Source organism: Sesamum indicum, linkage group LG3 (genome assembly GCF_026168435.1).
Source record: "Sesamum indicum cultivar Baizhima isolate 11 linkage group LG3, ASM2616843v1, whole genome shotgun sequence".
Taxonomy (NCBI): domain Eukaryota; kingdom Viridiplantae; phylum Streptophyta; class Magnoliopsida; order Lamiales; family Pedaliaceae; genus Sesamum; species Sesamum indicum.
The window spans coordinates 669992-694759 of record NC_142659.1 but is presented as its reverse complement, the minus strand read 5'-3'; the positions used below and the strand labels follow the sequence as shown (position 1 = coordinate 694759).

At 38.6% G+C, this 24768-nt stretch overlaps 3 protein-coding genes across 3 annotated transcripts; all 3 read right to left on the bottom strand.

Annotated features, from left to right (window-relative positions):
• Window positions 1-1885: 1885 nt before the first annotated feature.
• On the bottom strand, window positions 1886-4107 carry LOC105156880 (pectinesterase). Its single transcript, XM_011073130.3, has 3 exons — window positions 3543-4107; window positions 2870-3421; window positions 1886-2664 (listed from the first exon to the last, which is right to left on the bottom strand). The coding sequence occupies exons 1-3, from the start codon at window positions 4066-4068 to the stop codon at window positions 1967-1969; spliced, it is 1776 nt and encodes a 591-aa protein (XP_011071432.1). The 5' UTR covers window positions 4069-4107; the 3' UTR covers window positions 1886-1966.
• A 4212-nt stretch (window positions 4108-8319) lies between these two features.
• On the bottom strand, window positions 8320-10591 carry LOC105156878 (pectinesterase). Its single transcript, XM_011073128.3, has 3 exons — window positions 9975-10591; window positions 9358-9858; window positions 8320-9217 (listed from the first exon to the last, which is right to left on the bottom strand). The coding sequence occupies exons 1-3, from the start codon at window positions 10495-10497 to the stop codon at window positions 8520-8522; spliced, it is 1722 nt and encodes a 573-aa protein (XP_011071430.1). The 5' UTR covers window positions 10498-10591; the 3' UTR covers window positions 8320-8519.
• Window positions 10592-15290: 4699 nt separating this feature from the next.
• On the bottom strand, window positions 15291-17392 carry LOC105156877 (pectinesterase-like). The gene is made up of 3 exons (XM_011073127.3): window positions 16812-17392; window positions 16281-16727; window positions 15291-16172 (listed from the first exon to the last, which is right to left on the bottom strand). The coding sequence occupies exons 1-3, from the start codon at window positions 17305-17307 to the stop codon at window positions 15475-15477; spliced, it is 1641 nt and encodes a 546-aa protein (XP_011071429.1). The 5' UTR covers window positions 17308-17392; the 3' UTR covers window positions 15291-15474.
• Between the last annotated feature and the right edge of the window lie 7376 nt (window positions 17393-24768).

The window sequence follows — 24768 nt, the reverse complement described above, 5'->3', positions numbered from 1 at the left end:
GAATCGATTGTTGGGATACCTTTCTATAATTGCTTTGGATTATATTTTAATATTGTAATGAGCTTTATATTTCTCTTTGCAACAATTTTTGTAACGACCTTTGTGACTCCATATGCGTATGTTGGTTTTAGTTTTGCATATGCATTTATATTACTGTGTTTTACACTGCTTTAGACTGGTTTTTTGGCCGTTTTTTTTAGAATTAATAACTATCTTTTTACGCGGTCTTTGTAATGACTTCGTGATTCTATGACAACAACTCTTATTATAAAAGTCGTTACAAAAGCAATGACATTCTTTTTATAATATTTAATTGTATTTAATTTATTTTATAAAAATAAGTTATTGAATTTTTATTATATCTAGGTAGTTTTAATTTTTTAAATGTGCAATATTATATAAAAGTATATAACATAACAAGAAAATAAAAATAATTTAATTATAAAAATAAAAGTATTGTTTAAAAATTGTATTTATAGAAACAAAAAAAATCCTAATCTAAATTTAAATCAACAGCTCCCTTCGATCTTGGTTTCGTCATTATCGCCGTCGGGTACTGGGAGATCAGCTGGAGGCTAGGGCTTTGGAGGATTGGGCCAGGTGGGATCCATCCCCCGCATCCACTCCTCGAGCTTCATTACCCGATCATCAAGGTCGGGGCGCAACGGTTGTAATGGCGAGGGCGATGGAGCAATGAACCCACTAGACTGTGATGGTCCAACAACTGTGTGGTGGGCCCCGATGCCGAGATTGAATACTCGACCTCTATTTTGACCGACCGTTTTTTATGCATTAAATTTCAAAATTAATGAATTTTAATCCTTTGATGGATTGAAATTTTGTTTTTTTTATCAAAAAATGACATAACATGCTAGTTAAATATTTTTTACGAGTTTTTAGTTTTATGTGGCTTTAGAAAATGAGTTAGATGACACGTTGCATACAATTATATTATATGTATTATTATAGTTTATAAAAATAAAAATATTATTTCAAAAAAATAATCACCCACCCCCCACCCCACCGCAGCTCCCCTTCCCTCTTCCCAACCCCCCACCCCTATTGCCCTTCTGCGGCCCCTGCAGAAGGGGGCAACGGGAAGCTGAGGGTGATTGCAGATGCACTGGGGGACGGAGTGATCCTTGCTCCCATGGGCGATGGCGTCACCCTCAATGATTGGGCGATGGCGGTTGCCCTCGCTGCGTTAGGCTACCGCCATCTCCCGGGGATGGGGGGCCCTCCTCTGCAGGTGCTGCCTCCATGTTTTTTTTTAAGATAATTAAAAATATTATATTAAAAAATATTAATATAATATTTTAAAGTATATTTGATTATATAATAAATTATTTATATACTATTTAAGATTTATTAAATTATATTATTATATAATATTTTATTATAGAGATGTAAAAGCAAAATTGTCAAAAAAAAAAAAAAAATTCAGACCCATACTCTCTAGTTTCAGGGATTTTTTGAGTTCTTTTATACACGGGGAGTGTGATTGATACTTTATTTTATAAATGAATTTTTTTGAACATTTTCAATATTAAAGAGAGGTTCTTAAATTTTTCCCGAATTTAAAATGTTTCACTTGCTTTTGGGGCGATTAGTATACAGGAATAAATTAAGAATGAAATTGTTGAATTTCAGAATTTGTTTTCCAATTTTATGCTTCTCCATAATCAATTATTGTAGATTATAATTAATTTCATAAAAGTCCATATATATTGCTAGACAAATTATATAATTTTATTAATTAAAAATTGCTTTTAATTAATTTGTTTAATTTCTTTTATTCCTCTTAATTTTTAGGTATGTAAGTTTACATCAATTATCTAAACGGGTTATTTCTTTGCACGTGATATAATAAGAAACACAATGAATAATTATGATGAAAGAATATACATTTTTATTAATTTACGTACTTTTTTAAAAAAATACATAAATACAATTTATTGAGAATTAATTAAACTTGCATCATGGTAGGTACGTATGGAACCCCAGAGATCCTGATCCATTCATCCCCTCCATAAATTTTCCCTCCTGTCCAGCTCTCAGCCATTTGAGGAGACAAGGTCTGGATCCCCTTCCACTGGACTCGGTTCTTCACATCCGATCCGGGGCCACGATTCTTGTACTCCGCGTAGTATAGTGTGTCTAGAGCAAAAGTTCCAGCCCACGGTGACCAGCCCTCGGGTGCAATGAACCCGCCAATGTTGGATTGCATGATAATGGTCGTGGAGAATTGCTTCCATGGTCGGCCAAGGTAAAGCTTGTGGGGTGGCGAAGCCTGGAGCAATGCCGGCTCAGCTGCGATGTCGCCATTCTGGATAACAATAGCGCCCACGCTGCGACGGTCGACACGGCCTTGAGCGGTGATCATGCAGGCCTGGTTGGGCAATGGCTTTCGGATGACGAATCGACAGTTCTGGAAAATGGCCAGGGCGTCTCCAAAGATGAAGTCGATGGTGCCGGAGATGGTGCAGTCACGGTAGTACTGGCGGTAAGTGTGGGCGTAGAGAGTGTCTTGGTAGCCGTCGATGTGGACATTGTAGAAGACAGCACGGTCGCCAGAGGCGCGCAGGGCCACGGCTTGGTGCCCCTCAGCACCTGCCGTGTTTTCGAATCCGATGTCCTTCGCCATGAAGTCGTCAGAGCTGACAGCTGCAACAGACAATGAACTTTTTCACATGTGTATTATACAAGATTTGAGTTTTAAAGGACTGTTAATTATAGCCCGTTAGCAGAATATGTGTTCACGGTTGACGTGACTGTGTATAGTTTTCAACTTTTAGTATTTTCTCACCTGATGTATATAAAAGAAACTTCATCAATTATGTACAAAGAGATGAAGGTTGAAGAAACTCACCGACGGTGGCTGTGTGGTAGGTCTTAACACCTTCAGCAAAGTTTAATCTGCCAGTAACTCTGGTCTTCAACGGCCCATCTCCAATCAATACAATTTTGTTCATATGCTTGGGAATTAGGACCTGCTCCTTGTACACACCAGCCTTCACATGAATCACGAACGTCTGGTCATTCTTCTTAGGCACAGTCGCAATGGCGGCGCTAATTGTGTTGAATTGCCCGCTTCCATCTTGGGACACCACGGCATTTGGCTTCAAGGATGTTGCTGAAAGGAGATGTCTTCTATTGCTGTCCAAGTTGAAATGGGGTTCTTCACCCGGAGCATAATCGGTGGGGTCACCACCGTAGCCAATTTTTTCTGACAATTGAAGCTTTCGGCCGGCATTAGGCTTCGACGCGAACCTGCCTTCCTCTGAAAGAAGCTTCCGACTAGCAACGTTCCCTAGCTGCAACGAAGTAAGGATTGATGACATATCGGTTACCATGGCGAGGCCATTGCTCGACATCTCCCTCGCAGTTTTCAGCAAGTTCTTCATCTTCTCCCCAGTGTCGCCTGGATATTTTAAAACATATATATATATATATATATATATATATTATTATACACGTTATATTTATATGTAAATATAAAATTTTTGAAATAGTAAATCTTGTAGACTGACTATGATACATACCTGTGGTGTTGTCAAAGGCATCAATGCAGGTCTCCTGGTTCGTGATTACAGCACTAAGCCACGTCTTGAGGTCCTCCACGTATTCGCTGGCGTTTGTGACGTCAAATTCATCAACACTATCGAACGACATCTTAAGATCGTCGATGGCTATCTCCAGCACTAGTTGGCAGATTTCCAGCGCCTCCTTGGTGCTTTTATCATGGGATGCCTCTTTGAACAGAGGCGAGTTCTTGACGACGTCTCCTATATTTTTCACGGTAAATTCAAACGCCGCCTTGATCAGCTCCTGGGGGTTGGTGGTGTTGGCATGGGAAAGACCCTTCTCACAAGTGTCTTTATAGTCAGTTGGGGCACAAATGGACTGCACGGCCTTGGTGGAGCCGGCGCTGATTTGGCGGTCGCCATTGCTGGCAGACCCTGAATCAGCTTCACCGTTTTTCCTTGTAACACCAACGGCCACGGCAACAACCATTGCTACCACAAGGATGGCGGCGAGCCCGGCGACCGCCCCTTTATTTGCAGCCATTTTTATTGTATGGAGAAGGATATTCTATGGATTATTAGAACTCTGAGTGATGGTATATGTGGAGGTAAGACAGGGTATTTATAGCTGGAGAAACAGCATTTGAAGCCATTCAAATCAGCTTGAGGTTGTTAATTTTGTTCCAAAATTAGAGGTTGTTCGACGTTTCGGGGCCTCAAAATAAGGTGGTCATGCATGCAAATCAGGATCCGTGAATGGAGGATATATAGTTTGAGCTCTTGTTTTAATCTGTTGAGTGTGGAAAGAATGGAGTAATATAATTATAGGGGCTTTGATGAATTTTTGGTCATCTAATTTAAATTATTTGGTATTTTTATTTTTTAATTTTTTAAAATAGTATTTTGGCCTTACATATTTTTAATTTTCATAATTTAGTCCTTTATTTATCGGAGTTCACTTTTCTGGTTAGAAAAATACATGTGTTTCTCGTATGATATTTAACATTTGAGTTTTTGATCCTAGAGGCTCATTTCTTCCAATACTTTTATCCTTTAAATTTTGTGGAGAAAAGTATTATTTTAGTCCGCTAAGTATGCTTAATTTTAATTTTAGTCCGATAACTATATCTATTTTTGTTTAGGTCCAGTAACTTACTAAATTGCTTACTTTTAGTCATCTGGCAGATTTTCGGACAATTTTACCCATATGAGTGCATATGGACTAAAATTGTCTTTCAAAAGTTGCATAGGGGTAAAATTGTCCGAAAATCTGCCAGAGGACTAAAGTAAACAATTTCGTAAGTTACTGGATCTAAACAAAATGGACATAGTTATCGGATTAAAATTAAAATTAGGCATACTTAGCGGACTAAAATAATACTTTTTCTAATTTTTTGGGTAGCATTTTGATCCTATATTATTTTAGCTTTTGCGATTTCAATCTTTTTTTTTTGTTGGAGTTCATCCTTCTTACAGGTAGAGTTGAATTTCCGCGAACAAAAGACTGAAATTATGAAAATTAAAAAAATGCAAGACTAAAATACTGTCTCAAAAAGTTAAAGAACGAAAATATCAAATAACTTAAGTTACGGACGAAAAATGTATTTAACCCTAACAAGCAAAATTGGCCATGCATGAAACTTGACTTTGGAGGATTTAAGGGATTTCATTGGATATTATTAGGGTTAAATACATTTTGCACCTATAAAATAGTATTTATATAGTGGCATTCACCCTATAAAGGAAGGTAAAAAAACTCCTTTCACAAAATAAATAGTTGATATAGATTGGACAAAATACCACTTAGAACCTATATTTTTTTACTTTTCCAAGTATGTTTATTAAAATATCTCCCCTAAAATTATTTTTTAGTGATTTTAAAATTTTATTGATATATTGCAACTTATATAATGCAAATAAAATATTTTACAAGCTCAATATATGTAACTATATTTTACAAAATAAATTAAGTTAAAAAATACACATTAATGTGTGTTAATCATGATATAACTATATACATTACACATATAACTTTATAAAAATGGACTCCCATGGTAATCCTGGGGCAGGATGTGATCGCGCGGCAATATATGATGAGCCCACTATGATATTTGAGCATATATATACTGAGAAATATAGCCCTCAACTATTCACCAACTCAGTTATAGCTCCCAGTTGAGATCGGGTGCAACTGTCCACAACGGCCACTCGACAACATGCACTACATCGTGAAATTGATCTCCCAGCTCAGATACATAATCGTAGGGCCCCCATCGTAATATGAACTAGGCCCTACATCAGTAGGACACGACCTCGTACGATCATAAGGTACACAATCTTGGTTATAATTAGAAGACCAGACAGTCGACCCAATGGCATAAAAAACCATCATCTGTGCCAAATCTATGCTGCATCACCTTAAGGCGTACTCATCCCTTGCATAACATGAGAAACGGGAGTTTGCTCCTCCCGCAATGGGGTCATCGTAACGGCCACAATATACTCATGCACCTTCTCCTCGCCATGAGAAGTCCAATTATAATATTCTAGCATAAAACCTTTCATAAATAGGTCGAAATTTACCCCTTCCGTAGTTTTGAAAACTTCATTTTTGTACTTCCGACAAGGACACTTAATTTTTTCACCACCCATATATGCATGTTGAGATTTCATCCATTCTATAAATGTAACAACACCATTCTGAAACTCCGGAGTAAGACCCCCTCTATTCGATAGTTTTTTCTCATATATCCATCTCAACTGTCTTAACATGATGGTTAGTCCTACACACACACATTTATATATATTATTATAACATCAAAGTTGATTAATTAACAAAATTACAACAAAAATATAATCAATTGATAAATAAAAGGTTAAAGTTGTTACCTGGTCAAAAGAACTTCAGATATCAACCAAAATTCGAGATAGATTGGCGAACAAGCTAGAGTACAAAAATATTAGCAAGATAGTGAGAGTATAAAAAAATTCGAGAGAAATTGAGAAAATAGGGAGAAAATAAGAACGGAAGGAGATAGTGAGATTAAATGAAAAAAGCAGAACACATTTATATAGAAAAATTTGGAAGAATTTTTGTAACGGGCATAGGAACACATACCTAGCAGTTAAAAAATAGTCATTAATTCATACTTTTGGGACGACAGTTGAGATGATTTTTTGAATGGTTAGTGAAACAGTTGAGATATAGCCGTTGACGGACTCAGTAACACTTAGGAAATAATTTAAATGAACCGTTCCAATTTGTACCAGCTTTTGGAACGATTTTAGAAATACATTGGTTCTTAAATAAAATTCATATTTTGGAACGATTTTTGGCATATTTTATTAAGAGTGTACAAACATCGTTCCAAATTGTACATTATTTTAGAATATATTTTCAAACTATCACTTTTGGGACATATATTGCATCAGATATAAGAACGATTTGTTTGTGATCGTTCTTAAATTTAGTATAGTGTTCCAAACTGAATTTCAAAGATTTCTCGTCACTATTTTGGCACGGATTGTGGAACAGGTTTAGTAACTGTTACGTTGGAATTCATCTTGTAATGGTTTAACCGTTCCAAATTTATAACTCAAAAAAAAATATTGCATCTAACGTCATGTTTCAATATCCGTTACTGAAGTATTCCAAAGACCGTTTCAAGATGGAACAGGCTGTGGAACAGTTGCCCTGACCGTGACAAATCTCACCTTTTTTTGTAGTGGTACCTATAGCAACGGATGATATTCTGTTGCAAAATTCAGTGGCAAATATAATTTGCAACAAATTTTCTATGAAACCCATTGCTATAGATCTGTTTTTTTTATAGTGCATGAACATTGGAATGTTGTAGTCCATCCCCTCAAAACATTTGAAGGGAACACCTTATCTTGGTTTATTCTTTCCGGCAGCTAACACTTCTCCACTTGCAAGCCTATTCAAACGCTGGCTGGGCTTCATGCATTGACACCCGGTGCTCCGTTGATATTGTGCCTTCCTGGGTGCTTTCATCTTCTCAGGGAAGACCAAAAAATAGGCCACTGTTTCTGTCTTTCATGGACACTTGATACTGAAGCATGGGCTCAATTGTCGGAGCTCTTTTTATGGTGCGATAGTTAAATTCTAACCGATATCGCTGCGAACCCTGTCTTCCATGAGAGAACCAAACCCTATCTTTTGTAAGCAGTTTCACCATTCTTCATGTTTTGTATCTTCTATTTTGTTAGCTTGACATGCATGGTTATGAGAGAATATCTTTAGAAATTAATACCTCAATTAACCTCTCATTTTTACTTTTTATTTTGTGTTTTCTTTTTTTTTTTTTGGAACTAACCCAAAAAAACAAAAAACAACTAAAAATGTCCTATGAAAATTGCAAGAAGGAAAAGAAAAAAAAAGGCTAAAATTGTATTTGAAGGGCGTAAATGTAATTACACTACGGTATTTCAAAGTTTATCATATAAATTAAACAATACAGTATTTTGCACAATTCTTGTATCCATCATTTAGTTGATTCACCTAAACACTCAATAAAAAATATTAATTTATCGGGTATTTACCCCTGTGGTTGTGAAATGAACAAATAACATCGGTGAAAAAAGAATTATTAAATTACCTCTCTTGTGTTTTAAAAAATGAAACAAATTACTCAAGTATTAATAATTTAAATAAAAAATATTTTGCTATTTTATTTTTTACAAAAAATATTTTTACTCATTGTTCATGTTAGGAAGAAAAAGTTGCAATTTTTCCTTAAATGATCATAGCCCATAAATAATTCAATTCTATCCAATCAACCATTTATTCAACGCAAGAAAAATAAACAATCCCTTGCAAAAAAGCAAAACCGATCTTATATAACACTTAAAAACACATTCCAATGTCTCTATATTTCTCCCTATCGTACAAAAAATATGAAAAGTCAAATTATAAACACATCCAAACATAATCTACAGTCCTGATTAGTTAAAATTAATCTGTCTGAGAACTAATTAGACTTGCATCATGGTTGGTATGTAGGGAACCCCAGAATTCTTGACCCATTCATCCCCTCCGTAGAATTTCCCTCCGGTCCAGCTCTCAGCCATTTGCGGAGATAAGGTTTGGATCCCTTTCCACTTGACCCGGTTCTTCAGATCCGATCCGGGGCCGCGGTTCTGGTATTCTGCGTAGTACAATGTGTCTAGAGCAAAAGTTCCCGACCATTCCGCCCAGCCTTCTGGTGCAATGAACCCGCCAATGTTTGATTGCATGATAATGGTCCTGGAGAGTAGCTTCCATGGCCGACCAAGGTAAACCTTGTGGGGTGGCGAAGCTTGGAGCAATGCTGGCTCAGCCACGAAATCACCGTTCTGGATTATAGTGGCTCCAAGACTGTGGCGCTCGACGCGGCCCTGTGCTGTGACCATACAGGCCTGATTGGCCATCGGCTTTCGGACGACAAATTTGCAGTTCTGGAAGAGGGCTTGGGAATCGCCAAAGATGAAGTCGATGGTGCCGGAGATAGAGCAGTCGCGGTAGTACTGGCGGTAGGTGTGGGCGTAGAGAGTGTCTTGGTAGCCGTCAATGTGGACATTGTAGAAGACCGCGCGGTCGCCAGAGACGCGCAGGGCCACTGCTTGGTGTCCTGCAGCACCGGCTGTGTTTTCAAACCCGATGTCCTTTGCTAAGAAGTCGTCAGCGTTGACAGCTGCAAGCAACAATGAACTTTCAATTTTATCTATATTTTTTACTCGCGTATTACACAAGATTTGAGTTTTGAAGGACACTGATAATCATAGAACGTCAGCAGAATATATGTAGAAAGAGATGAATGTCAAAGAAACTTACCGACGGTGGCCGTGTGGTAGGTCTTAACTCCTTCAGCGTAATTCTTTCTACCACTAATTCTGGTCTTCAAGGGCCCGTCTCCGATCAAGACGATTTTATTCACCTTCTTGGGAATTTGAACATACTCCTTGTACACACCAGCCTTCACATGAATCACGAACGTTTGGTTATTCTTTGGAGGCACAGATGCAATGGCAGCACTAATCGTGTTGAACTGCCCGCTTCCATCTTGGGCCACCACGGCATTTGGCTTCAAGGATGTTGCTGAAAGGAGACGTCTTCTATTGCTGTCCAAGTTGAAATGTGGTTCTTCACCCGGAGCATAATCTGTGGGGTCGCCACCGTATCCAATTTTTCCTGACAAGAGAAGCTTTCGGCTAGCAGCGTTCCCTAATTGCAACGATGAAAGGAACGATGACATTTCGTTTACCATGGCGAGACCGTTGCTCGACATCTCCCTGGCGGTTTTCAGCAAGTTTTTCATCTTTTCACCAGTGTCGCCTGCATATTTTGGAAAAACACATTTTTATACAGGTAACATATATAAATAAAAATCTTGAATTTAACAATGAATCTTGCAGGCAGACTGCTGAGGCTTTTTTGATATATAAAAATACCTGTGGTGTTCTCAAAGGCATCAATGCAGGTCTCCTGGTTCGTGATTACAGCACTAAGCCACGTCTTGAGGTTCTCGACGTATTCGCTGGCGTTTGTGATGTCAAATTCATCAACACTGTCGAATGACCTCTTGAGATCGTCTATAGCCGTGTCAAGCACTTCTTGGCAGATCTCCAACGCCTGCTTGGTGCCATCATCATTGGCAGCTTCTTTGAACAGAGGCGAGTTCGTGATGATGTCGCCTATATTTTTCACGGTAAAATCAAATGCCGCCTTGATTAGCTCGTTGGGGTTGGTGCTGTTGGCGTGGGAAAGGCTACTTTCACAAGTTTCTTTATAGTCAGTAGGGGCGCAAATAGATTGCACGGCCTTGGTACTCCCGGTGCTGATGGAGCCGCCGTCATTGCTGGCGGAACCTGATTCAACTTCGGCGTTTTTCCTTGTAACACCTACTGCCACGGCGACAACCATCGCCACCACGAGGATGGCGGCGAGCCCTGCAACCGCTGCTTTTGCAGCCATTTTTATTCAACAGAGATCAGGTTCTCTCTACCCTGGAATTTATTCGAGGTTTCCAGAGTGGAGAGGGATCTCAGGATTTTTATTGAATAAAGCTTAGAACTCTGAGTGATGGAAGATGTGGGAGTAAGACAGGGTATTTATAGTGGAGAGACAACGTTGGAGGCCATGGAGGCTGCTTGAGGTTGTTAACTCTGTTCCAAAATTTGAGGCTGTTCGACGTGGGGAAGAAAGATGGCCATGCATGCAGATCAGGGGTCATGAATGAAACGATATGCAATTTAAACTCTAGTTTGATCTTTTTCAGCGGGGAATAAATGGATTATATTAAAGGAAAAAATTGGTCATGCATGAATCTCGATTTTGGATGTTAATTATTGTGAAAATTATTATATTGTGAAAAGTTCCATATGATTAATAATTATTAATTAGTTAGTTCTGATTTTGTTAATTATAAGTGAGTTAAGTGTGAAATCGCACTTTTTAAGTCTCATAAAATAGGGTTCAACACTTTTAGTTTTTCACCACTTAGATTCTCAAAATTAGGAGTGTTCAAAATTTGATTAACCGACTAAAAATTGGTCGATTGAATTTTTGATTTGTACCTAATTCTGAATAAAAAAATTTGGTTCAATATTCATTTTTTTTTATTTAAAAAATGGGTACAATTCGGTCAGTACAATACTTTTGGTTTTGTTAATCATATTGATCGAATAATCGAATGATTAAATATATATTGTATATTTTAATATTATAATATAGAAATGATATTATAAATATATTATTATACTAGATATTAATTTACTGGTTGCTTTGTTATATTATATATAAATTATATTATAAAATTTCTACCATTTTATGATTTTTATTAAAAATGATAATTTGGCAGTTTTTTTTTTAAAGTCGATTGTTGATCGAACCAAATAAAAAATTTAATTAAAAAATCGAACCAGTTAATTCAGTTTCGTATAGCATATCGAATTTTTGATTCACCAAAAAGTCGGTTCGATTATGTTCGGTTAATCTAATTGAACAAACCTATTTAGAATAGTCTCAAAATTGAGAAAATTCAATATATTTATTTTTTATTGGATTTTTCAAATAATTTCAAAATTGAGAAAGCTTGATACATCTAGTTGGCTAAATCCCATAAAGCTGAGGAATAAATGTGTCCAGTTTTATCAATTCTAAGACTATTTTGAAAATTTGATAAAGCAGAAAACCATGTCATTCTGGATTGGGCCACCCCAAGCACACATATCATTCAGTTCTCCCCACTCTGAGGATGAACATGCATGTCGACTCCTTCTTAGAAAGGAGGTCTTCATGTTTGGGAGAGCTCCCCCTTATTGTCTTGCCAGAGCTTTTCCCTTACTAGGTATCTTCCACTTTCTTTCTTTCTGACAAAGTCTGCTGCTTGGGGCTTTGCACCTCGCTTTTTCACTAGAGTTTATGTGACGTCCGTAGAATTTTTCATGTAATTGAGAGACTAATTGGTAATTATTAAAAATTTAAATTTAATTAGTAAATGAATTATAGATTAAATTTGAGATATAATAAAACTTGAACGAATTAAATTGGAGTTCGTTATAATATTTGAAAGCAAATTATATTAATTAAAAAAAAGATGAAATAGTAATAATTAGATTTAGCGAGTAGGGGGTTTTACAGTTTATGTGAAGGCTAGGGCTAAGCGTAGCCATCATTGCTTCTGTTGGGGGGAGTTTTTATAATTGACCCCCTCAAGCGCCTATGTTCTTTGGTAACTGCCCAATGAGGCGCGGTTATTGGGTTTGGGAGTGGGCTTAACCACCTCACTCCTCATTTGTTCCAGCCTTAATGCCTAGTCTCCTCCTTCTTTGTCCCACGCTTTGAAGAGAGAGAAATCTTTTTCTTCGTTAGTAAATTGTCCTCGTTACTTCCTTCTTCATTTTTTATTTCCTTATTCCGTTGCATCTTTCTCTTTTATTTTTCTTGAGCTTCCATGGCATCTTTAGATGAATCTATTAGATTTGTAAATGAGGTGCCGCTAGTCGATGATCCCTCTGAAGTACTTCTAGGAGGATAGATCCTGGCTCGTTTGACTATGCTAGTGGCTGGAGGTGGAGCCTGAGACAGGCTGCAATAGCTGTCGGCCGACTGTTGGATGAGTTTATTGATGAGGAAGAGAAGGTAGGGGGGAACGAGGAGGAAGACTCTTCTCCTAGGGTGGAGGAGAGAGGGGTCACTCAACCTATGGTGGACTAGGGCCCTCATGCCTTAAACTTTTAGCCGTCTGTCAACTAGTGGAAAAGTTCGAGATTTCATTAGAGTACACTATTTATGTACCCTTACCTGACAGTCATCCCCATTCCCTTCACCTAATTTCTTAAGTTTCTTCTCTTTCCTTCTTAGGGCTGGCCTTCGGTTCCCTATCCCATATTTTTATGAAGAGATGGCTCATTTCCAAGTTCTCTTGAATCAATTGGCCCCAAACTCCTTTTGCATATTAGCTGGTTTTTTATGATTATGCGTTTTAATAATGCTCTTGTGACTGCTAAAGCCTACACCCAGTGTTTCTAGATGAAACGCACCGAGATTGGGGTTTTTTGTTTTCCAACCTTTCAGCTTTTAGTCCTCCAAAACGTTGCAAGGGGAGCTTCTTCTATGTCCTCCCTCCTTGCCCCCCTGGATTTTACCTAATAGGTCGATTTATAAGTCTCTTTGTATCATTCCTTTTTCTTCGCCTGATAGGATGATCGTTGTCTCCTCCTTGTTGGAGGAATTAAACAAGAAGCCCTGTAATTGTAAGGGCTTAATCGATAAAAGACTTCTTGGCCACTTTGGTTTAAGCCCTCGATTCAAACCTTTTGAGGAACCCTTGGGTATACTCATTACTCTTGATTTTGTTTTTCCTTTGATATTCATATTTTCTTCATGTGGGTCTAACTGTTATTTTTCTCTTTTGGCAGAGGACATCATGTTTAATAAGCTGATACGCGACTAGATGTCTGGGGGGGTTCGTGCGGCTGCCCCCTCTTCTGTCCAAGGCTCCAAGGAGACCCCTTCCTCAAGCAAGTTGCAGGGCAAATGTCCTGCTGATGTGACACTACAACTAACTCCACTCATCCTTGTACCACTCCTCCTCCTCCTCAAGACATAGGGAGTACCCCCTTTAAACCCCACCATTCCTCCGCTGAGAGTTTGTATACCCATCATCTAGTTGACCAGGAGTAAAAGTCCTCTTTGGCTATGGAAATCCTGAAGGGGGTGTTCACCCTAAGGGTCAAGCGCCTCCTTTCCCCGGAGTCCAGAGAAGAGCTTAATAAGATGATATCTTCTAGATTGGCCAAGATACATGGTTCCAATTCTCTTTTGTATATTGTTTTTTGCTTGTTCTTTTTCTAGATTGCACCCCTCTTGTTTTAGGTGCCGGCTTTATGAGAAGAGTTTCTCTCACGTTCTCAGGTGCCTTCTCCTCCTCCTCAAAGGGATGCCAGAGGAGGAAGTTGGAGGATAGGGTGAAGTGCTTGGCTGTTGAGAATGCAGAATTGAAGGATGCCAAGAAAGAGACTGTGGAGCGATACCAACAAGAGGAGGTAAAGAGGCTGTAGAGGGAGATCTTCGCGCTAAAGGAGGACTAGTCAAATGAGATTATGAGGGAAATTGATCAGGCCAAGCTTAACTTTCCTCACACTGACTAGGCAAACCGCTTCATGGAGTATCAAAAGTCTGAAGAGTTCCAAAGGGAGGTTGCTAAGATAGCGGCGCCTTAACTCCAATACGGCTTGCAGGCCTGTAGTGAGCAGTTTGCGGCTCAAGGATCCCCCCCTTCCAGAGAAAGAACTTCTTTTCTAAAATTTTGATGCAATGGTAAAGGGGGTTCGGACCTTTTTGCCAATCCTCCCTCTCCTATGACAGAGACTCCACTCGTGGAATCAAGTAATCCTTTCATTGTCAAATTTATTTTTTATGACAAGTTTCCTTGGCCTGCTTACTCAATTTTAAGAAAAATTTGCAAAACAAGATCTTGATCATATTCTGGGAGATTTCAAAGCGGAAGTAAGGAGTCCCCCCCTCAAGCTACTTTGCCAACTCTTGTTAACGGGGACGTCCTAGGAGAGGTACCTTTAGAGCCGATGGAGGAGGATGCCCTCAGTACCCCAAGAGAGCCTCGGGAGACCCAGTCCTCTTTGTCTAGGTTGATGAGAAGGAGAAGACCTCGAGTGTGGGGTAGTTTGATTGATGATGTACTTTCCCGCCCTTCCTACAAACAATATTTTCTCTTTCTTTACTTGGCCTGCTTTTTCCCTCACTTTAGGTGAGGATAAGATAATCTTAATTTTCTGTTGTCGTGGATGCTTATTTTCTTCCTCTTCCCCTAGCTCGATTTTAGCCCGGACCCGACTCGATTAAACTTGAACTAATCAATAGCAAGTGTATTGTACAATTTAGGAAAAGTGGTCTTACATAGTGTATCACACTTATTATGTAGTTGCATTAGTTTGGCCAAATCAGGTTTGAGCAAAACTTTTCCATTATGACATCATATTAATCATGAAGATTGACCAATCTCTTTAAAAATATCAAATTATCATCGACAGTTATGAGACAAAAATGCATCTAAACCAAATGGTAAATTATGTATTCATTCTGCCTAACTATTAATTTTACTTATTTTGGGTACGCTATTTATCTCATTATTAATCCAGCCTGATTGTACTAATAAATTTCTTGCAAGTACATTTCACTTACCTTGAGTTATACAGTTGATTTCTATATGTACTTTGCCAAACATATTTCACGAGTACTTATGCTAGCTAGAAATGAAACTCTTAATATTATAATTTGTAGAAGTTTCTTCTTACAAAATAGAGAATATGTATTGTCAACGAATCTCCAAGGTAAGGATAAAATCATAAAAAAATATTGCTAGACAACATAAGGAAGAGTTCCAGTTACTAGACGGCCAAAACCTGCAAAAATTGTTGACAGAACTTATTAGACTTTCATCATGGTAGGTACGTATGGAACCCCAGAGTTCCTAATCCACTCATCCCCTTGATACATTTTCGCTCCGGTCCAGCTCTCAGCCATTTGTGGACTGAAGTGTTGGATCCCCGGCCACTGGACCCGGTTCTTTGTATCCGACCCGGGGCCGCGGTTCTGGTACTCTGCGTAGTACAGTGTGTTCAGAGCGAAATTTCCGTCCCATACCGACCAACCTTCAGGTAAAACAAACCCGCCGATGTTGGATTGCATGATAATGGTCCTTGAGAGCTGCTTCCATGGGCGGCCAAGGTAAACCTTAACGGGTGGTGCAGCCTGAAGCAATGCTGGCTCAGCCACGAAATCGCCATTCTGGATAACGGTGGCGCCCAGACTGTGGCGCTCGACGCGGCCTTGGGCGGTGACCATGCAGGCCTGGTTGGGCCCTGGCTTCCGGACCACGAATTTGCAGTTCTGGAAAAGGGCTTGGGCGTCGCCGAAGATGAAGTCGATGGTGCCCGAGATGGAGCAGTCGCGATAGTACTGGCGGTAGGTGTGAGCGTAGAGAGTGTCCTGATAGCCGTCAATGTGGACATTGTGGAAGATGGCACGATCGCCAGAGACGCGTAGGGCCACGGCTTGGTGTCCCTGGGGACCGGCTGTGTTTTCAAATCCGATGTCCTTTGCGAAGAATTCGTCTGCATTAACAGCTGCAAGCGACAAGGAACTTTCAATTTTATCTCAACATTTAGAGGACTGTGATAATCATAGTGTCAGCAGAATACATATAGAAAGAGATGAAGGTCAAAGAAACTCACAAACAGTGGCAGTGTGGAAGGTCTTAACACCTTCAGCATAGTTCTTTCTCCCACTAATTCTTGTCTTCAATGGACCATCTCCGATCAGTACAATTTTGTTCACCTTCTTGGGGATTTCGACATACTCCTTGTACACACCAGCCTTCACATGAATCACGAACGGTTGGTTATTCTTCTGAGGCACAGTTGCAATGGCGGCGCTAATCGTCTTGAACTGCCCGCTTCCATCTTGGGCCACCACGGCATTGGGCTGCAACCCCATGAGTCTCCTTTGTTTGATGGATATGAATAGGTCGGCTTCTTCCTCGGAGAGAAGCTTCCGGCTGGCAGTGCTCCCCACCTGTAACGACGTAAAGATTGATGACATATTTGATACCATGGCAAGGCCATTGCTCGACATCTGCCTGGCAGTTTGCAGCACGTTCTTCATCTTTTCCCCAGTGTCGCCTAAAATTCAACAAAATATGTATATATAAGAATTCTGAAACAGTGAGTGACCTGTTGATAGAGATTGCTGAATCTCCGGCATACCTGTGGTGTTCTCAAAGGCATCAATGCAAGTTTCATGGTTCGTGATTACAGCACTAAGCCACGTCTTGAGGTCCTCAAGATACTCATTGGCCTTGGAGGCGTCGAATTCACCGACCTTGTCGAATGACCTCTTGAGATCATCAATGGCTGTGTCAAGCACTTCTTGGCAGATCGCCAATGCTTGTTTGGTGCCATCATCATTGGCTGCTTCTTTGAACAGAGGCGAGTTCTTGATCACGTCGCCTATATTTTTCTCGGTAAATTCAAATGCGGCCTTGATCAGCTCCTTCGGGTCTGTGGTGTTGGCATTGGAAAGGCTCTGTTCACAAGTGTCTTTGTAGTCAGTAGGGGCGCAAACGTTCTGCACGGCCTTGGTAGAGCCGGCACTGATGGAGCCTGATTCACTTTGTCTCTTTGTAACACCAACTGCCACAGCGACAACCATCGCCACCACGAGGATGGCAGCGAGCCCGGCAACCGCTGCTTTTGCAGCCATTTTTATTGTCCGTCTCTACCCTGGAATTTATTCTAGGTTTCCAGAGTGGAGACAAATCTCAAGATTATTGTTATTGAATAATGCTTAGAACTCTGAGTGATGGAAGATGTGGGGGTAAGCCAGGGTATTTATAGCGTTGAGGTAGTTAATTCTACTACAACATTAGAGACAGTGCGACGTTTTCGAGGCCGTGAAGAAAGGTGGCCATGCATGCAAATCAGGGGCGCCCGTGAATGGAGGATATATAGTTTGAACTCTTGTTTGATCTTTTCAGCATGAACGAATAGATTAATATAAAAACTTTTATATGTTTGATTTTAAGGTACAGTACATCTAGTTGAAAAATATGTTTAATTTCAGCTAGTAAGATTGAAGCGTATTTCAAATTTCGTCCCATTAATTTTAAGAATTATAACTAATACTTAAGATTTTAAATCTTAAGTCAAAATTTTGTATTGTTAACGTAACTTCTACCAGAATGGGCTGTTTGATGATTGAACGTACAAAAACTTTGTGGAATGGAATACCATCCGGTTGTCGAAATTATTAAAATTAATTACTGATTCTAATAATTGTAATAATAGTGGAATCAGGTTGAATTCCTAAGGAACAGGAAAATGACATAATTGGTCCCGTAGCACTGCAGTAGTTCTCCCTTTTGGTCACTTACTGTTCGGGCCAACAATTTTAGTCCCATAGATTTTATGAAATTGACATGTTTAGTCCCGCTTCATCTCTAATTGGATGCTAATGCCCTCCCCGCGAAAAATGACATCAGGGCCTAGGTTTATTAAAAAAAATATATGTGCATATTGTATTTAGATATTATTTATCCACTAATGGAGACTCTTCGAGAAAATGAAATCGAAGAAAGTTCGAGTTACGATGAAAATATGAAGTATTTCCAGATTTTGGATATACAAAGAAGAGAATTTCTCATGAAAATTCTTGACAAATGTTACAACGGTCCCAAGAGGATTGACCTAAAATTGCTCACGCTAGAACAAGAATGGTTGAGGAATTTTGATGTTCAATAGGTACTACCAGGAAATGCGGTGAGGCGTTTACACTCCACTGAAGTCCATGGTAGAATCCCAGCCAAGAGAAGTGGAACAGGTAAATTCCTAGATAATTACAGTTCTAAAAATTATGATTAAAAGAACTTGAGCCGGATACATTGAAGATCTCCCAAGATCTGAGGGAGATACAAAAAGATAGCTCAAGACTATGGACATGAAAATATTTATATACCTATAAAATTAGAATCTTTGAGCCAAAAAGTGGACGAGGTCCTTAAAATCCTTCCAAATCTACATAAGGACCTTAAATATCTAAAGGCAGAAATTGCAAATTTGAAGAGAAACCAAAAGAAGAGCCCTAAGATATCAAAATCTAGACAAGAGCGAATCAGGGACGCCCTTAGGACAGTACCTCTTCTACATCACAAGGGGAATGCCACAGAGATTTCAAAATCAAAGACCAGAGAAGATCTGATCACGTTTCTATCACATTTATAAAATAATGAAGGTGACGAGAGCAGATCTATCAGATTTACAAGAATTGACAGAATCTTTTTCCCAACTTGGGATTGTGAATTTAGTTAATATCCAAACCGATGAAATCACTCCAGTATTACCACCGCTGGAGGGAAGCACATGTTCTAGTGATCCTCCACAGGATCATCTGATGAAAGAAAGTGTCGATTTTCATACTAATGACACTCCAACATTCGTGGGAACCAGGCTAAAAGAAAGTCTAGGAAAAAACCTGATAAGAGTGCTTGAAAACACACCTTGTGCGAGGACCATGCTCCAGCACTTGCATCCATATGGCGCTATACTTAACTTGGATGTTATCGATTTCCACAATACCGAGAAGTTGATAGATGAATGGGTTGCAGGCATCAAGATAGCAACAACTACCTTAAAACTCGTCAAGGGAAACTTCATAAAACTTGTAGAGTTGAGCTTGGAGGGATCTGTGAAGATCGAATCGGATAATACCCCAGAAGATACCAAATCCAGCATCCTTGCTGGAGATTCGAAAGGCGCGATAACAAACCGACTGGGATGGCTTATCAAAATACACTTCATCGAAGATGGTTATTTTGAAGAAGTAGAGTAGAAAATGCTAAAGAATATACACAAGCTCTCTTCAGCATTGAATAAGAAATATTTGGGCAATAGATGAATATATCTATCGGTTTCGTAAGTATTTATTCCAGAGTGGAGTAGCAACAGAAATAGCAGTTCCAATGTTCTTTACAAAATTATGCAGTCCATGGAGGGAAATATTGATCCAGTCATACAAAGTACCTGAAAGACAACTAGATTCAGTTGCAAGTAAAATATCTTTCCTTAAAGACAAACTGAAGGATTGGTGTTATCAAGTATCTATCCAGAAAAACATGAAATGAATGAGTGGTAAAATCAAAGGAACTACCCTCTGTTGTGATAACATTGATTGTCCAACAATTATAGGAGAATCAAGCAAGCCAAGGAAAAAGAGGAAACATATAGTGACTCCTATCCTAGGAGTTCCAGACGAACCTTTTTCCCGACGAAGATCATGGTGGTCCAAGTCAGAAACCAGATCATAAAAATCTGGGCAGAAAACAGGACAAACAAGGACTATATCCCAAGAATCTAAACGAACAGATGCAAGATCCACCGAAAAAACCCCTACGAGAAGAACTTTTAGATGGGCCCATACCCGAGCCAATAAAAATTTCAAAGACTGCACTTGCTAGACTTGTAGAGCAAGAAGACATATATCTCCCGATTGTCCGCAGAAACATAGTGAGTTGAGAAAATTTGAAGCCATGATGGTATTCTAGATGCAGTCTACTATGGCGATTTGGTAACCATCTACCAATTCAAAGATCTTCTGTCAGACGAAAGTGTCTATGAGGAGTAAATAGAGACTGATTCAGGTGGATCTTCAACCGAGTTAGAATAATTACAATGAGAGAGATAAAATTCAAACCTCTGAAAGTCTGTCAGGCTTCTTTTCCAGAATGACGGTGTCAAACAAAACTATGGAAAGAATCATGCGACAAGATTCCAACCTCAGCCCATACGATGGATTTAGGATAGAGGAATTAGAGAAGTCCTCAACCAGATAGGACAGAACCAAAGGAAGCATCACATAATCTACAAAATAAGTTCAGGTGAGTTTGCTTTACCTATGGAACTTACTGGTAATGTAATGAAAATGCAATTAATTCCTAAAGAAGAAATTCTTAAAGAATTAAGTAAGCTTAGAAAAGAAGTAGTTGTTACTATGAAATGGATCCATATAGGAACTATTGAAGTAGTATAAAAGCAACTTTTGAGGAAGAAATTGATTCAAAAATACATTTATCTATAACGGATAGAAGAATCTATAACGAAAGAGATTATTGTCTTGGAACAATGATAGAGAATCTATATGCAGGAAAATTAATGTTTGATTTTATCCTAGAATTGCATACAACCTAGCCGACCAAGATTTCAATAGAGTCTTAACCCTTCATCGAGATTCTGAAAGAAAAGATCTAATGAAACAAAGTAATAAACCATATTCTATAACTTATAGAATAGCTCATGCCCTTTCAAATACACATCATTCAGATTTATTTCTTAGGAAATAGTATATTGAGATTCCTAGAACTTTAAAGGAATTTACAAAGATAATAACACCAAATCCTATAAGGATACCTAGAATAGGTGGTGTTGATATCATAAAAAAAGATCACCTAGTTTTAAATAAAATACTTAGCTCTAGAACTGAATTTAGTAGCAGGATGTCATTTTCGGAAGATAGGATTACAGGCTATAAAGGGAAGGAGATAGATTTATTAAAAAAATTAACTTCTCAAGAGATTAGAGTAGATAACGTAGAACTTTGATGCCCTAAAGAATGGAAAGAAATACAAGTTATATTTGACATCACTAATAAAGAATTTTTTTTCAATTGTGATGACTTATATCAGTTGCAGCAACCTATTGTTGGTAGATGTGAAGGCATGTTAGAAATAGCAGACTATGAAATCCTAGTTGCAGGACGAGAAAATGGGAGTATGACTTTGGGTTTATGTTTCCTTGAAGATCATAAACCATGGGGAAGAAAAGGTAACGACATGGAATTCAGTCTTAGTGTTACCATAAGGATTAAATGACGAGTCCATTTTCTATATACATATCTGTCGGTATGTTGTATGATCAGTATAAAACAGAGTATTTTGCAACTTATATTGATTCAGGATCAGGATTTTGCATGGCAAAATCTAGAGTTTTCCCTAAAGAAGCAACGGAAACCTTGCCGTTATTGCAGGAAAGGATTTTTCACAAAAGATCCTAATACTCAATAAGAGAATATGAGAAGTCAAAATCCTGATCGGAGGAGTATTTGGATCACCTTGGTTTAGGGTAAAACCACCTCCTATTTAGTTTCATGATCAAGTGTTGATATCTTCCTTGGTAACAATTTCATTCAAACATTTGCAAGATATGTGCAAGATAATCAAATGAATCTGTTAATTTTTAGTACTAACTGTGGTAGTGAAATACAGGTTTTGCAAAGAGAAAAGACATTTAATAAGATAATGCCCATAAATTTTCGTAGCAAACGTGGTGATTTCGATGCCAAATTAACTCATCCAAAAATGCAGGATAAGAGGAAATTTGGTAAGGTTCTTTTATCTTTCTAGCAACAGGGACTCATCGACAGCGATAGCTTCTACAAGGAATCCGAGAAAGAAATTAAGAACCTTAAGAAAACACTGCAGGAAATGAAATTGCTAGAGATTAGCGAGGAAAGCAAACTTTCTCCTGAAAACATCAAGAGACTTATTTAGAGGAACTTTAGTGAAAACCCTCTATCCTAGTGGGATAGGAATAAGATCGAGGCTACTCTGAAAGTCAAAGAAGAATGCAAGTACGAATACGTTCGATACAAACCTGTCTAGATGAACATGGAAGATAAGAAGGATATGCAGATGATTATCAAGGAGTATATCAATCTTGGACTCATCAAACCTGGAGTCTCTACATACAGTAGCCTTGGATTTCTTGTAAGAAACTATGGTGAGATAAGAAGAGGTAAACCCAGGTTGATAATTAAGTATCAAGGCATTAACAAAATATTAGAGTTTGATAGTTATTACATTCCTAGTAGAGAACACTTAATTAATTGCATTAAAGGAGCGAAAGTGTTTTTTAAATTCGATTACAAATTTGGGTTTTATCAGATTAAGATGAAGAGTGAAACAAAGAAATTTACTGCATTCTCCACACCATAGGGACAATATATCTAGAATGTGCTTCCAATAGGTTTAGCTAATTGACCCCAAATATTTAACAATAGATAATCTTTTGAAAGATTATTTCAAATTCATGTTTGTCTATATTGACGACATACTGATTGCATCTAAAAATATGAAAGAAAATATTAAACATCTTGAAATATTTTTTAATGCATGCCATAAAGAAGGATTAGTACTTTCTGAGAAGAAAACTACTATTGGTGTAAATAAAATTGAATTTCTAGGAATTCTTATTGATGAAGCAGGAATTGAGTTACAGGACCATATTGTGGAAAAAATTTGCATTTTCCAGACGTATTCAAAGACAAGAAGCATTTGCAGAGCTTCTTGAGAGTTGTTAATTTTGTAGGTATCTTCATTAATGATCTTGCAAGATACAAGAAGGATTTTCGATCACTTCTAAAAGAAAGAGAAAATTCAAAGTGGAAATGGGAAGAAATCCACACAAAAAGGGTTTGTAAGTTGAAATAGGTTTGCAATAACCTGTCGAAGCTTGCTATACCACAGGACGAGGATGAATTGCTAGTTTACACAGACGCCGATGGTTATAGATGGACAACAATGGTCATCAAGAAGACAGTTACAGGGGAAGAACCTTGTAGATATACAGGAAGATTGTTCTCAGAACAACAAGCCAAATCTTTTGCGGTTTGAAAGGCTTTTAAGAAATGGCCTTTTTTTTTACTTGCTAATGAATTTACTTTAAAGGTTGATAATACTAATCTTAAGGTATTCTTCAAAAATAAATTAGAATCAAAGATAAAGAAAGCTCATATTACCACATGGTAAGCTGAATGCCAATATTATTGTTATAATATTGTCGTTATAGAATTTCATGAAAATGTTCTTGCAAGTTTCCTAATGAGATATGGAGGCATTTGAAGCAAACTCCATCGTGATGAGGCTCAGGCACCTTCGAAAACCTCGAGGAGCTTAACAAGAAGTTCGGGCATCTAGCGATAAATGTCCAAGTTGCCGGACAAATTCAAAGAGCTGATCTAGCAAAATCCAGGTCGCCATAAGGAGTTCCTTATTAGCATCCACCTCGCTATGGAATGACTTACTAGAACCAATTCGGTAGGCATCACCTTCTGGAATGACTCACGAGTTGAGGAAGCATGACCCCAAACATGCCTTTGGAGTACAGGGCTGTAGATCTGTAGCGTCGGATTCAAGTACCGATTGCACAAGACCACGAGCGCATTAATGCGGTAGTGTGAGGACACTTTCCTCACCCTTTGGGATGTTTGAGGTCGATGTCACCAGAGCACCAACAGTTCTGGTTCGAGAGCCTAAAAGTAATGTACTTTTACAAAATGTTGTATTAGGTTATAATCTAAATTGTTTAATGAATTTTACTAATATATTTTTTTTTTCTAATTTGATATTTTTCAAATGACCTACTGGTAAGACTATGACAATGAGTCCATATCCCAAGTTTTTCACATGTGGGCGGGTAAATTCACCCAAAAATGATTTGCCCTCGCTCGAAAAGAGCTAGTCAAACCACTTGGTTTGGCCAACGAGGTATTGCTCCAGCTCTAGTCATACTGGGCTAATGGGGACTTCCAGGATGAGCCTACCAAGAATAAGGTGAATTGGGTGGCGTCCTGTATTATGTATCACAAGTGGATCTTCCTCTATTGGCATGCACAAGGGGAAGATGGTAAATAATTTATATTGTTTTATAAAGTTTATCATTGTTTTGTAATAATGTGCTAACTGTTTTATACTTATATAGGAGGCAGTACTCAGTCGGCCAACCAAGTAGATGGAATTGTTTGCAAGATGCTACAAGAAGAAAGCGGACGTTGGCTGCAACAGCCTGAGGGCGGCTGAGGTGGAGGATTATCAACCTCCACCTTAGTAATTTTATTATTTTTTAAAAATAATTCTAGGGTAAAGTACTAATAATTTTGTTTGTTTTGTAGGAGATGTTCCAGAAGCTGAATGAGGATTATCAGCCTCAGCCCATAGCCGAAGACGTATTACCACGGCCGAATCAGAGGCTTCAGTGGCGATGACTGAGCAGTAGTTGTGCCTGGCTACAATCGAGGGCAAGAAAAAGGGCCGTGTATTCAGCTTTATTTTTTAAGCCCACGTCTCCAACTGACCTACACGTAACCGTTGCCACCGCACTGTCACTGCCAAACCCG